At 44.3% G+C, this 14,261-nt stretch overlaps 2 protein-coding genes across 2 annotated transcripts in view; both read left to right on the top strand.

Annotated features, from left to right (window-relative positions):
* The first annotated feature begins 6,278 nt into the window (after positions 1-6,278).
* The window catches only part of LOC308513509 (protein POLR1D), a 58,592-nt gene continuing 50,609 nt past the window's right edge, over positions 6,279-14,261 (top strand). The window contains exon 1 of the mRNA XM_081083620.1: positions 6,279-6,459. Coding sequence (XP_080939746.1) covers positions 6,434-6,459 — 26 coding nt within the window. The 5' untranslated portion in view covers positions 6,279-6,433. The remainder of the gene's footprint in view (positions 6,460-14,261) is intronic.
* Positions 6,366-7,919, top strand: LOC308513508 (DNA-directed RNA polymerases I and III subunit RPAC2). Its single transcript, XM_081083619.1, has 2 exons — positions 6,366-6,459; positions 7,350-7,919. The coding sequence occupies exons 1-2, from the start codon at positions 6,434-6,436 to the stop codon at positions 7,723-7,725; spliced, it is 402 nt and encodes a 133-aa protein (XP_080939745.1). The 5' UTR covers positions 6,366-6,433; the 3' UTR covers positions 7,726-7,919.

The following is a 14,261-nucleotide window of genomic DNA, read 5'->3' as shown; positions in this document are numbered from 1 at the left end:
CTTCTTTTGTATTGCTGCATAGTATTCTGTGGTATAAATGTACCACAGCTTTTTTATCCACTCATCTACTGATGGGCTCTTGGGCTGTTTCCAGATCTTAGCTATTGTAATTGTGCTGCTATGAACATAGGGGTGCATACATTCTTTCTGATTTGTATTTCAGGTTTCTTAGGATATATTCCTAGAAGTGGGATCACAGGGTCAAATGGCAGTTCCATATTTAATTTTTTTGAGGAAACTCTATACTGTTTTCTATACTGGCTGCACCCGTCTGCATTCCCACCAGCAGTGTACTAGGGTTCCCAAGGCAATTTGTTATTTAAAAGGACTCAAAGATTATCATTTTAATAAAGATAAAAATTAAAACTCCATTTGTTTTACATATGAAAGTGGTATGTTTTTAAGTGGACAACACTGTTTACAGTATACTTATACATATAAGCTTATATGTATATTATACATAGTAGTATGCTTATAAATTGTATATACTTATACTTTTACTTTTGCCTATTTTCTGCATGTTTCTATTTCTCATTTCTCCTACCCAGTCTAATTTTGAGAAAAAAATCATTTTTCCACTACATAATTTTTCCACTGATGGATTCTGATTGCCAGAAGTAATAGTCCTAAGTCTCGATGTGAAGTATGCTTAACCCTCTCTGCCCACAACACTTCTGCTTCTTTCTTTTCAGCTTTTCTTATCAAGACACCAGAGACTCCACTCTGGAGTTTTGCTAATACCCAAGAGAGAACAAAGTTATGACACAGCTATTGTCAGTTCAACTCTGCAGGAAGCAATATTCCTAAACAAGTCTGTTTCTCCCTATTGCACTAATATATACATACATAGTTGTACATATAAGATATATTTGTATCTATGTGTACAAATATATCGCACATATGTACACACTTATTTTTTTTCAACAACACAGCTTTCTAAGTAGAATGGAACCTATAAAACGAGACCTTCAATTCTTCTAGAAACCTGGATTGTGATATGGAAAGGTGGGCCTGGAGTTAACTTTTGCCCCATATGCAGAGAAAAGTTAAATGTCTCTGCATAATAAAATAAAATAAAAAGATTTGGATTTTGGGGGGGCAATCAGAAAGGAGAGAAAGAAGGGAGAAAGGCACAGAACCAATCAGATTATATGAGCCTGGAGTTCTGCTGTGATGGTGGCCAAATTTACTTTAAAGATTTTAGAGATGCCTAATATTCAACATCAACACTCCTGGTATTGCTATAGCATAAACCACTTCTCTGACTTCCTTTTACCCAAATTTTCCAGAAAGCGTACCAAACCCACAAAGGCTTTACTTTTTCTCTTTCCATTCTTTCCTAGCTCCTGTTGGATACATCTGTCCAACAACTTCATAAGACATCTCAACCATCCATTAGCAGCTGACTAGGTTGGTCCAAAACTAATTTATCTTCCCTTCCCCACTCCTACCACCAATTGTTTTTAACTGCTCCTTCTCATATCGTCTAACATTCCATTAGCTCATTAATGTCGTCATCACTAAAGAAACAACTAATATTTATTGAGCACTTGTAATGTACTAGGTACTCTGCCAAGGGCATTATGTGCTTAATTTCATTTGATCTTCAAAACCTACTAGACAGGTACTATGATCATTTCTGAAACATTAGGAAACTAACAGTCAGGATGGTAATTCTGAGGGTAAGTCATAGAATTTAACCCTTGTTCTGATTCCACAGCAAGCTTAACCAGTACACTCCAATGCCGCCAGTCAAAAAACCTAGGAACGATCCCTCTCTCATTAATCATATCCAGTCACTTACCTAATCCAACCAATTATACCTCCTAAAAGACACATCATTTGTACTTCCACTGCCTGCACACAAAATAACTCACATTTACCAAGTCCTAACCACGTGCCAAACATTATTCTAAGTAATACAGATGTTTTTCCAAGTTTCATCCCCCAAACCCTATGAAATGAAGAACCTAAGGAAAAAAAGGGGGTACATAGTGAGTGACACAGCCAGGTTCAAACCCAGACAATTATGAATCGAGAAGCCCTGAGCACTTACCACCTATAGTGTAACAGCTCCTATTTTGTCTCCCTAACCCCCATCTGGACCTCACTATTCTCCACTGCTGCAGATATCTTTCTGGAATGCAAATGTCATTATGACATTCTCCTGGTCCAATTTTCTTAATTTGGCAGACAGAATCCTTCATGTTTCTGTTCAATTCAGTTCAGTAAATATTTGAGTGCCTGCTGTGAGCAAGACAAAGTGCTAAGTGCTCTGAAATGAGTAATACACCAGCCCCTGACTACCACACCAACCCCAGACACTGTGTGCTTCAACCAGATTAACTATATGCAGATCTCATAATGCAACACCCTATATGTAGGTCCCTCTGCTCACAATGTACCTGGCAAAATTCCACACCAATCTGAAGTGGGATTTTGACTATGTGAGGCCTTCCCTAACAAACTCCAAGCAGAAATGCTTCCTTTTAAGTTCCCACAGCACTTTGCTCAAATTACTTTCAGGCAGCCAGTGAAATAGAGGTATGGATCAGCTTCCAAATGAGACTATAGCAAAAGCTGACTCCTGCCTTCAATGCCTGGCATGCAGTAGGCACTCTACCATTTGCTGAATGAATAAATAATGAAAAATATCTAACTTGATGAGGAAAGGAGAGGAACAAGATAGAGAATTAGGAATGTTAACACACAAGTGGGCCAAATTCAAAGTAGTGTGATTCTACTTTGGTTCTGATTTCGCCTACATTTTACCCCTATGGGAAAACTCACATGTGTGACTTGGACAAACTAAAAAGGCAAAACTTTGCCCTAGCTGGTTTGGCTCCGTGGATAGAGTGTCAGCCTGTGGACTAAAGGGTCCCAGGTTTGATTCCAGCCAAGGGCACATGTCTGGGTTGTGGGCTTGATCCCCCACTCCCACCCCCGTAACCTCCCCGCCAGGGGGGAGACGTGCAGAAGGCAGCCAATCAATGAATCTCTCTCATCCTTGATGTTGCTATCTCTCTCTCTCTCCCCCATCCTCTCTGAAATCAATTTAAAAAAATTAAAAAGGCAAAACTTTGTTATTCAGCTTCGACAGGCCAAAAAGAATACTAGATCAAAGTCCATTTTTGAAAGGGGCATGGAGATAGGAATCAAAACAAATAAAGTAAATAAAATTGAACTACTAAGGTCCAACTTCATCAGTGCTGTGTCACAGTACATTCAACAAAATATAAAAACCAAAATCTGTCCTGGAAATGAAAGCCAGTTTACAAATAAGTACCACTCAGCAAGAACAGGAAATTTTTAAAGTGCAGGCAGTTCCCCTAGACCAGAGCTCATCATTGCTTTTCACTCAACCTCATTTCTGGTTTCTGTGATTTAAAAAGAAACATCTATACAGTTAAGCCCAGTCCATGTACAGTAGCTCCTGGCAGATATGATGTCTTGAATCATAGCATTATATGTAAACTGAAATATCAGAAGAAACAGCACACGTAAGTCAAAAGTCCTTAGCCAAAGCAGGGCATAAAGCTTTGCAGAATGAGCGACGCATTTCCTGAATGGTGCTTTGTGTGCAACTGCTTCCAAATCGAGCTCCATATTTTGAAATCCCCTCCTCCTGGTGTGGAAGATGTTAAATCTCTCTACCACTTTCTCCTGCCTAAAGAGTAAGGTGACAGAATGGCTACTATCAACAGATCAACAAATGACAAGTGCTGGCAAGGACATGGAGAAAAGGGAGAAAAGGGAACCCTCGTGCACTGCTGGTGGAAATGCAGACTGGTGCAGCCACTGTGGAGAACAGTATGGAGTTTCCTCAAAAAACTAAAAATGGAACCGCATTTGACCCAGTGATCCCACTTCTGGGAATATTTCCTAAGAAACCCAAAACACCAATCAGAAAGGATATATGCATCCCTATGTTCAGAGCAGCACAATTTACAATAGCTAAGATCTGGAAACAGCCCAAGTGCCCATCAGTAGAGGAGTGGATAAAAAAGTTGTGGTACATTTACACCATGGAATATTACGCACCTGTAAATAGAAAAACAAAAGGATCTCTTAACCTTTGAGACAGCACGGAGGGACTGGAGAGTGTCATGCTAAGCGAAATAACCCAGACAGAGAAAGACAAGTATCACAAGATCTCACTCATATGTGCTTTTTAATGAACAAAATAAACTGATGAACAAAACAGATCCAGAGACACAGAGGCATGGAACCGACTGAGGATTCTGAGGGAAGAGGGGAAGATTGGAAGAAATTAACCAAAGAACTTATATGCATATATGCATAACCCAGGGACACAAACAATAGAAGGCCTGGAGGGGGGCGGGTGAGGGGTGGAGGAGTTAATGGGGGGAAAGGGGATATCTGTAATACTTTCAACAATAAAGTTTGTGGTGTTTTTTTAAAGAAAAAAACATAGATTTACAGGCAACGGGCTGGGATGGAGGATATGGTCTCTTCCCATTCCTTTGCAGGGGGACAAGACCCAATGTGAGGCAGCCAGTCCCACTCTGACTCATGACAACACACACGCAGGAAATAAGAACTCATCCCCATCTCTCCCCTCCCTAAAGAAGCAAAGGGCGCAAAGATCAGCAACACCGCCGCCAGAACCACCAAATGGAAACAGCCGGGGGCCGCCCGCCTCTCCCAGGCGCCTGCCGGGCGGCGGGCACGGGGCGCAGGGCAGCTGGTCGCTCCCGCCCCGGACAGGCGCGGCCAGCCCCGCACGGGTTCACGCTGCCCGCGGCCAGGACGAGAGAGGAGGGGAGCGGTGGGGGACCGCCGCGGCGCCGCTCCGGCCGCCTCCCCGGCGCAGCGCTGCCCCAACTCCCCACCGACGCCCGCACCTGAGGCGGCAGCCCGGGACCCGGCGGGAGTGCGCGGAGCGACGCGGTCCAGACAAAGTTACTCACTGGGGAAGCGCGGCTGTCCCGGGCGCGCACCGGCTCCGGGCGCCGCAGCCCAGAGCCCGCTCCGCTCTCCGCCCGCTGAGGGAGCCGGGAGCGAGGCGGCCTCCGCTCGGCCGGGAAGCGCTGCCGCCACCGCCGCCGCGGCCGCCGCAGATTTCCTGGCAAGAAGCAAACTCTGGCTAAGACTTCACTTCTCAACCGCCCCTGCTGCCTTCCCGGGGGAAAACGCCAGGGCCCCGCCGCCCAACCCGACACGCACCTGGACCAATTGGCGGCAGAACAGGGCGGAGGAGGGCGGGACAGGGAAAGGATCCGCCTATCCGAGGGCTCAGGGGGCGGGTCCGGCCAGAGCCGTCACTCCCGAGTTAGAGTGAGCCCGCTGCGCCCCGCGCCGCCTACCCTCCCCCACCCGCTCTCGCCCGGGTTCTCCGGATTACCTGGCTTAAGACGGGCTCCGGACTATCCGAGGCCGCGAGGGGCACTGGGTAGCGCGGGGAGGCAGTGACTGGGGGCATTCAGGAAGAACAGGTGGCACAGGGAGCAGGAACGTAGGTGTGCTGGGCGAAAGGACAGCTGGGGTAGGGTGATAGAGACAGAGGTTGGCCGGAAGGAGGAGGGCGAGGGGGGCAGGAGAGCCGGGAAGGGAAGACTGTTCGTGAAGAATAACCGAGGGGACGGAGAGCGAGTATGGCTGGAAAGGTTGCCGAGGCGGGGGAGGGGGAACCTGAGAACAAAGGTGAAGAGGTTGAAGAAGCCAAAAGGGGAGAGGGGAAAGGAAGTCCCAGGCGAGGGAGCACGTACTCCAGGGGTCGAACAGATCCTAGGGGAGAAAGCAGGGGAGGGGAAAGTTTCCTTCCAAACTCTCACTTTCCCCCCAAGAGAGCAAGGCAGACGCTTGTCCTTTGACCCAGCTGAGCTGTGTGAAGAGCCTCGGTCGGACAACTACCGTCTTGACCCTACCCTATTCTACTGGGAAATTTATTAAGATGTGTTATCAGCTATAGTTTAAGCCTGGCGTTCCATGAAAGCCCCCCAAGGGCTGGGGTCCTGCGCGAGCGTAACACCGTCCGCCGTGGGTGCAGCAGCGAGTCCAAAGGGAGCCGGATTTGGGCCCTAAGTGGGAAGGTGATTTGGGGGAGGCAGGCGGGCCGCGCCCCCTTCGCCCTCACCTGGGGTAGGGCGCCCGGGGCTGAGCTCCAACGCCCACAGCGCCGTCTCGGCCTCGGGTGGGGCGGGAGCCCGACCCCACCTGCCCCGCTAGCTCTGCGGCTCGGCTCGCTTCCAGCAGCAAAAGGACCCGCTGGGGCCGGGCCCCGCCTCCTCGCGCCGCGGGCGGGTGTGGGCGGGGCCTGGGGCGCCGCGCGGCCCCTCCCCCCTCCTTCCGCCTTCCGCTCCTCCGTCGGTCGGTTGTTCCTTCCTTCCTGCTTCTCTCGCACGCTTCGCGATATGGGGCAGAGCGTCCCGACCGCCAGCTGCACCTGAAGATCCCGGAAGCCGTCCCCGCGATGGAAGAGGACCAAGAGCTGGAGAGGTAACGGCCGAGGAGGCGGGCGGGCGGGCGGGAGGAGCGGGCCGCTCCCGGCCCCGGCGTCAGCGGCCGAGGAGGGGCCCGCGGCCGGCCGGGGCCTCGGCCTCTGCGTCTAGGCCCGACGGGGAAGGCCGGGGACGAGAGAGGGAGGAATGGGCGCCTGGGCGGGAGAGAGGGCTCCGGTTGGGAAAAGAGGAGAGGAGTCAGGCATGTGTTTGAATAGAAACGCTCAGAACACTAGAGACGAAGGAGGGAAGGCAAGTTGTGAGAAACCCCCAGACTGCCCTTCCCCGGTTAGGACAGCCGGGGTCAGTCGGCCAACGTGTGAAATCACACGCCGGGCCTCCGTCCCGTCCCGGTGCCGTGGCCCAGCTCCCTCCTCTGCTCCGAGCTCTCCTCCTCCCTCCCTCCTGCCTCATGGACGCTTCTCAGACCCCCCGAGCTAGCTTCCTTACCTCCTCCAAATGGAAGCCACGGTTAGGCCTGCAGGGTCATCATCTGTAGCCTCTAATCTTACAACAATCTGTGCTCCTCTACGCCTTCCAACTCCCTTTTCGTGCTCTTGCAAGGCTACCCTATTCTAAACCTATCCTTTCTTGTGATTCTAGCAACAGAATATTTTAGCACACATTTAAGTTTGTGTTTTAAGAAAACTCCCCGGTGGCCATGTAGATGGTCAAATGGAGTAGGGAGAAACTGGAGGCAATAAATTAGGTATTTATTGATAGAATATGTGGAGGCAGGAAAATAAAGGGCTAATGTTAATAGTTTTATGTAGTTGGAGTGCATCGAGTATTAATGTGTTGCAATTGTGATATAGTAAATGAAAAAAAAAAGCTAGTTACAAAATCATGTTCAGTATGATCTCATTTTTATAAAAAATATGTATGTAGAAAAATGTCTGGATTGAAGACCTCAATGGCTGAAGGCGAGAGGAAGACAGCTCTGGAAATGGTCCAGGCAGCTGGAACAGATAGACACTGTGTGACATTTGTTTTGCACGAGGAGGACCATACCCTAGGAAATTCTCTTCGTTACATGATCATGAAGAACCCGGAAGTGGAATTTTGTGGTTACACTACAACCCATCCTTCAGAGAGTAAAATTAATTTACGAATTCAGACTCGAGGTGCTCTTCCAGCTGTTGAGCCATTTCAGAGAGGCCTGAATGAGCTCATGAATGTCTGCCAACATGTGCTTGACAAGTTTGAGGCCAGCATAAAGGAATATAAGGACCAAAAAGCAAGCAGAAATGAATCCACATTCTAGTCCCTGTGCACTATAGAGGGAGGAACATCCTCTGGGATATTTTCTTCGTGATCTTGCAAAACCCAGAAATAGAAGTTTATGATTACAACATGATCTGCTCTTCAGAAAGGTGTGATTCTAGCTATTAACTCATTACAGCTGTGGGAATCCCTGCAAGAACCTTTGTATTCTAATAAATTCCCTCTTTAAACTAATTTGAGTGGTTTCTGTTCCTTGGTCCTCAAGGTTGACTATTTTGGGGGTTTTTGTTTATTAATTGAGCCAACATGGAAAGTGATGAAACTATGAGAAAAGCAGGGGCCTAAACAAAGACTTTTTTAAAAGGGAATTAAAAGAAATAAGCATTCATGGCTGTGATTGGGGGAGAGGGAGATGTGCAGTAAAGCATGACCCCAGATAGACTAATTTTTTGGGGGGGCGGGCAGTCTGGGAGGGGGAAAGCAGGAAAGAAAGATGGAAGTGGAGGGGGGAGAACTTGGCTTCTTGCTTCATGTATTTTAGTAATTCATAAGAAAATTCTTACTTTGCTGTGATTGGTAGATTGGGTAAGGGTGGGGAATAATTTGAAAAAACTGAGAATTCTGGTTTCACATAGAATTGAATTTTAGGTAGTATCAAGCTCCATCATTATATTTATAGGATAGATACCAGTTTACTGCTTTATTTTGACCTAAGTAGTTCAAGAGAGTTTAATTCTATTAGAGAGGGAGGTTACTGGGATGACCAGATAACTTTTTCAGTCCTTGGGTATCTTAAGAATAGCCCATGGTTACATGAAAGAAGCAGTATTTGAAAGAAAGTAAGGACAGGAAGAAAGAAAATTCCATGTGGCCAAAATGATTTTTTTAAAAATAAGATATTAGTGAATCACATCTAAGAGCTGTCCTATTTATCTCTTCAAACTTGATTCATATCTATCCTACACCAACTTGATTCATAATTTACCCTAAATGTCTGTCAACCTTTGAACCTGATTACCCCACACCCCAGTACTCTCAGCATTGTTCCCTCTTCCTGGAGGATTCTTCTGCCGTACTGCAGTGTAGGTAAGAACTTAGATGTAAGACTCCCCATCCTAGTTTGGGTACTTGCCTGTGCTTTCATTATACTCTGTTTCCTGGTCTTGGATTTACTACGTGATTGTTAGTGCTTATGTTGTCTACCATTATACCAACTTGTAGCACAATGCCTAATAGGTAGGGGACCACTAGTAAATGCCAGATGAATTCATGTATATGTAGCCTTTTATTCACTCATATCAGACCTCTTCTACTGACCTGCCACAGAATCTGCATTTTCTACATGCAACTTCTTTAGATAAATATATTTTGTTTTTATTGATCACCTAGCATATACCAGGTCCTAGGATAGATATGCTAGTGGATGAGACACAGGTCTTATGAACTATACATTATAAAAGGAGTAAAAAAATTTTACATTGTATTTGTGGGGGCGGGGGAGGAGGGGGAGAAAGAGAACATGAGAGGAGATTCTACTTTAGGTGTGGAAGTCAGTGAAGATTTTCCAGAAATTACAGAACAGAAGGAACTAGCTGTGCAAAAAGGAGAGAAAATGCATTCTGGGGGAATAGTATGTGCAAAAGTCCAGAAGCTGAAAACTGGTGTTTTGAGGGGTTAAATGTATTGAAAGAAGATTTATATATCTGTAGCGTGGTAAGTAAGGAGGACAAGGGCCTATCCTATGGGTTCAATGGGAAGAAGGGCTGGGGTAGTAAGGAGTTGGGTGTTAAGTACAACGGGAATGATTTCTGAATTCTTTGATTACAAAGTGGGGAAATGAATTTGTAGAGAGGCCAGAGTAGAAGCAGAAACTTTGGTGTGGCCTGGAAGGGCAGTAACCTAGTGATAGAGAAAAGAGGGTAGATTGGAGATGTATTTTTGAACCAAATTTGTACAGAATTGGTAGGCCTCAGGAATTGGATGTAGAAAGATGACTTCTACCTAGATTTGGGGCCAAATTACTGAAATGGTTCAGAGGTGGAGAGGATGATTAAACTCAAAAGTTCCATTCTGAACATGGTAGATAGTAGATACGTGAGTTAGAAGCTGTGAAAGAGACCTAATGAAGCTAGAGATTTACCTAGTGAGTTCTTGCCATAAAGATGATGCAAATCCATAAAAGCTTGAGTGTGGGAAGAAGAGGGCCCAAGCCCAAGCCCTGGGCATGCTTGGCGTTTAAAATTTGGGTAAAAAAGGAACAGCCAGTGAGATAGCAGGAAATTCTGTAGAAAGTGGAGTTGTGGAAGCCAAGGCTTCCACAAGGGATATTGATGTTGAATGAGTTGAACATGAGGACGGAAAACATGTTTATTGAATTTAACAGGGAGGTTGGTGAGCAGTGGGCAGCATTACTTTAGTGCCTAAGAAGGCTAGACATTAATACTCACTGTACAGAAGAAGGACTTCATTTGGGTTTTCCAGTAAAGAAAATATACCACAGTACATTGGGAAGCAGCAGGGATGAGGAAAGATAAAAGTCATGGGGTAAGGATAGAGAGTATTTTCCTAGGATGATAGTAAGAGATAATTATTAAAATGATTACATATCAAAGGCTTTTAGTATATAACTAGAGGCCCAGTGCACGAAATTCGTTCCCTGGGGGGGGGGGGGGAGCGGTTCCTCAGCCTGGCTTGCACCCTCTCGCAGTCTGGGAGCCCTTGGGGGATGTCCGACTGATGGATTAGGCCTGCTCTGGGCCTAAGCTGTCAGTCAGATATCCTTTGTACTGCCACAGAGACGGGAGGGACTCCTGCCACCGCTGCTGTGCTCGCCAGCCATGAGCCTGGCTTCTGGCTGAGCGGCACTCCCTCTGTGGGAGCGCACTACTCACTAGGGGGCAGCTCCTGCATTGAGCGTCTGCCCCTTGGTGGTTAGTGCGTGTCATAGCAATCAGTCGTTCCGCTGTTTGGTCAATTTGCATATTAGCCTTTTGTTATATAGGATAATAAAAGGCTAAGCGACCTTCCAACCAGTCGGTAGGTATGACGCCTACTGACCACCAGGGGGCAAACGCTCAACACAGGAACTGCTGAGCTGCGGTGGTGACTTCACAGCAGTGGTTCTCAGGTGATGCACTCCAGAACCAGAGAGGAGAGAGCCTGATTCCTCACACTTCTATTATAGAGAAAGGGCGAATAGTGATATTAAAATATTTCTTCTAATTAATTTACTTTCAATATACATGAATCCATGCTCTGGGCCACTAGTATATAATAATTTGCTTACCTAGCACTTTCCATTTTTCAAAGCACTTTACAAATTATAAATTGCATATAGCTATAATATCTAAATGCTCTAATTAGTTGGTATAACACACAGGTGCCTACAGAATCTCTGTAGAGATAAAGTGTCTACATAAAAAGTCCATTCAGTACCATTCTGACCCAAAGAGTGTCTTGTATTTCAGGAAATATGAAACCATATCAAGTTCTATGGCCCACCATTTTGTTTCCCTTGAACAAGTTATTAAGATTGTAGCTATGCCCTGGCCAGTTTTTCTCAGTGGTTAGCGCATCAGACAGTGGACAGAAGGATCGCAGGCTCAATTCCTGGTCCAGGGCATGCATACCATACCTGTACCCGTATTGTGGGTTTGTTCCCCACACTGGTTGGAGCATGTTCAGGAGGCAACCAATCAATGTGTCTGTCTCACATCGATGTTTCTCAATCTCTTTCTCCCTCCTTCCACATTCTAAAAATCAATGGAAAAAATATCCTTGAGAGAAGATTTAAAAACGAGAGATTGTAGTTAGTCTCCAGATCCCTAGACAAAAGTCATCAATTTTGGTTAGCATAATTTTAGAATCAAAGATAATCTTTGTAATATCCCTCCAACTGGGCTCCTAGGAAGTTTACTCGAGTCCACTAGTGTACTTTCAAATACTTATAAAGATCCCAAATCTTTTGAGCTCAAGTTTTTTTGTGTTTTTTTTTTTCAATTCTTTTTTTTTTTTTAATATATTTTATTGATTTTTTACAGAGAGGAAGGGAGAGAGATAGAGAGCTAGAAACATCGATGAGAGAGAAACATCAATCAGCTGCCCTCTGCACATCTCCCACTGGGGATGTGCCCGCAACCAAGGTACATGCCCCTGACCGGAATCGAACCTGGGACCTTTCAGTCCGCAGGCCGATGCTCTATCCACTGAGCCAAACCGGTTTCGGCTGAGCTCAAGTTTTTAATGTTGTTTGTTTGCTATTTGAAACTTTACAAACTATCCCAGTTTGGTTAATGTATGGTTTGTATTTTTTTTCCATCATGAAATTTCTTCCAAACCTAAATTAGTGGATCTCTATGCAAAAAATATGTACATAGTCATGGCACAGTCCTGAGAAATGGTGCAGATAAGAGATATGAGTCTGTTTTAAAAAGCTCTGTGGTTTTGGAGAGAAGACAGTTGTACATATGAAAAAGAAAACAGATTGCATTTATGATGAAGTGCTCTAATGTTCAGTATAGAGTATTATGTGCTGAACATAGAATGGTATCAGTGAGAGACAGACACTATTGAAGCAATGATTGTTTCATGAGTACCCCCTCAGCCAGCCACTGTGCTAGGCACTGGAGATAGTTTCCTGTCTCCCAGTGAAAATGAGCCATTAAAGACTCTTGAGCTAGAGAATGCCATAAAGGTTTTGTTTTTCACCCCACGCCTGTGCATAATGGATGAGTAAAAGGAAACATTGGGAGACAGCAGTGAGTTGGGCATATGTAACAGCCCAAATGTAATATAAGGAGGCCGAGTTATAGGAATAGAAGTAAAAGGATGAAGACCAGAAAGCTAAAAAAGAATTAAAATAACTTGGAGACAGATTCTGTATAGGGTTGAAAATTCTGTATAGGGTTGAAAATGGCCTCATACCCATGTCATTGACCCCTTTATTTTCCTACCACCCCCTCAAGACCCAAACCAGAATGCAGGATAGACCATCTTGTTCCCAGCCTGTCCTTGCTAATGGAAGCAACCACTCTTACCTCCTTCCCCCACCCTTGTTAGAAGAATTTACATCTTAGACAAGAGCTTTAATCCAGGACTACAGATGTGAAGATTGGGGATAGGAGGAGGCAGGGCAGTAAGCTGACAGACTCTTAGAGCTGTCTGCCTTCACCAAGTTGCTCTTCTCAGAACATTTCATTCATCTTATTCAATCCATAAATATTAGTGAGTATATATATATATTCAGGCACATTTAGGAATGTAGCAAGGAACAAGTTGCCTACATGCAGTTTATTTTCTAATATAAATAAGTGCATAAATATATAATGTAATTTAAGGTAGTGGTATAAATGGGAAGTAAAAGAATGATGGGGGTGAGAGGGCACTGAGAGACTTGAGTAGTTAAGGAAGGCCTTTCTGAAGAGGTGACATTTGAACAGAAATAACAGAGAAAGACCAAGCATAAAGAAGAATATGCTCAGAATCTTCTAAAAGATGAATTTAGATTATTTACCATAGAAAAAGCAAAATTATGAACCTTTTTAAAGAAAAACTTTCAGCATTGTGTCTATGTGGGTTTTATTAGTACCTAGATTTATATCACATTTTTAATTTGTATGTTTTTACCTAATAATTATAGAAAAGAATATTAAGTTACTGTCTGGGACATTAGGATATTGTGTAGGCGTTTTGAATTGGCTAGTATATATATGTATTAGGGGAGTTGAATTTTAATGGGACTTTTTTTGTATTTTTGAGAAAAGCATATCTTTCTTAGAAGCAGAAGTTGGTGGGCTTGGGATCCTGCATATCTTTTCAGGCTAAATAACTGAGTCAGTATAGCGTAGGAACTAAGAGGTTGCACTATTGAAATCATACTGCTTGGATCTTGGCTCTAGACTTTAGCTGTATGTCCTTGGACAAGCTGTTTGACCTCTTTGTGCCTTCGTCAGTAAGAATGGGATGCTGTAACTATTATTCAGCCCATCATTTCTGCTGGATATAGGCTATTATCAGTCCCATATAGCATACTCTCAATCAATGTTAGCTATTGTTGTATCATTAATTCTGTCAAACAAGCTGGCTTTGTTAATTTTCTTTTAGGTGAAAACTTGAAAACAAAAAACTTTAGTAACCTGTTATTTTTTTGTCTCTAGCCCACGCAGCACTATAATATAAATTTGTGAACCCCATATGGAATGTTATCAGTATGCCAACACCATTGCTTTTCAGAAAAATAGTTTAAAATAGCATTCCTATTAATAGGATATAAATAAAAAATAAAAGGTAAATGGATTGTGTTTCTTCTCTTTCACAAAGAAATTAAGATTCTGATGGAAGATTTATTTCCCAAGATTCAAGACAAAGGTTAAGCAGGAAGGAAAAGCAAGTTCTATAGCAGATGGATACCTGGTTTGGTACTGAAATATCTGAATATTGATAGGAAGCCAAGACTCAAGCTAGGTCAGCTAAGTATAAAATTGCAGAAAATGGAATATATTAATATTTTATCTAATCATACTAATCCTCAGTAAATTCTATATTTGTTAATTAAAGCACTTAATATATGTCAAAAAG

The sequence above is a fragment of the Myotis nattereri genome (assembly GCF_964212035.1).
Source record: "Myotis nattereri genome assembly, chromosome: 2".
Classification (NCBI taxonomy): Eukaryota; Metazoa; Chordata; class Mammalia; order Chiroptera; family Vespertilionidae; genus Myotis; species Myotis nattereri.
The sequence above is the reverse complement of the archived record's forward strand: the minus strand, read 5'-3'. Positions and strand labels throughout refer to the sequence as shown.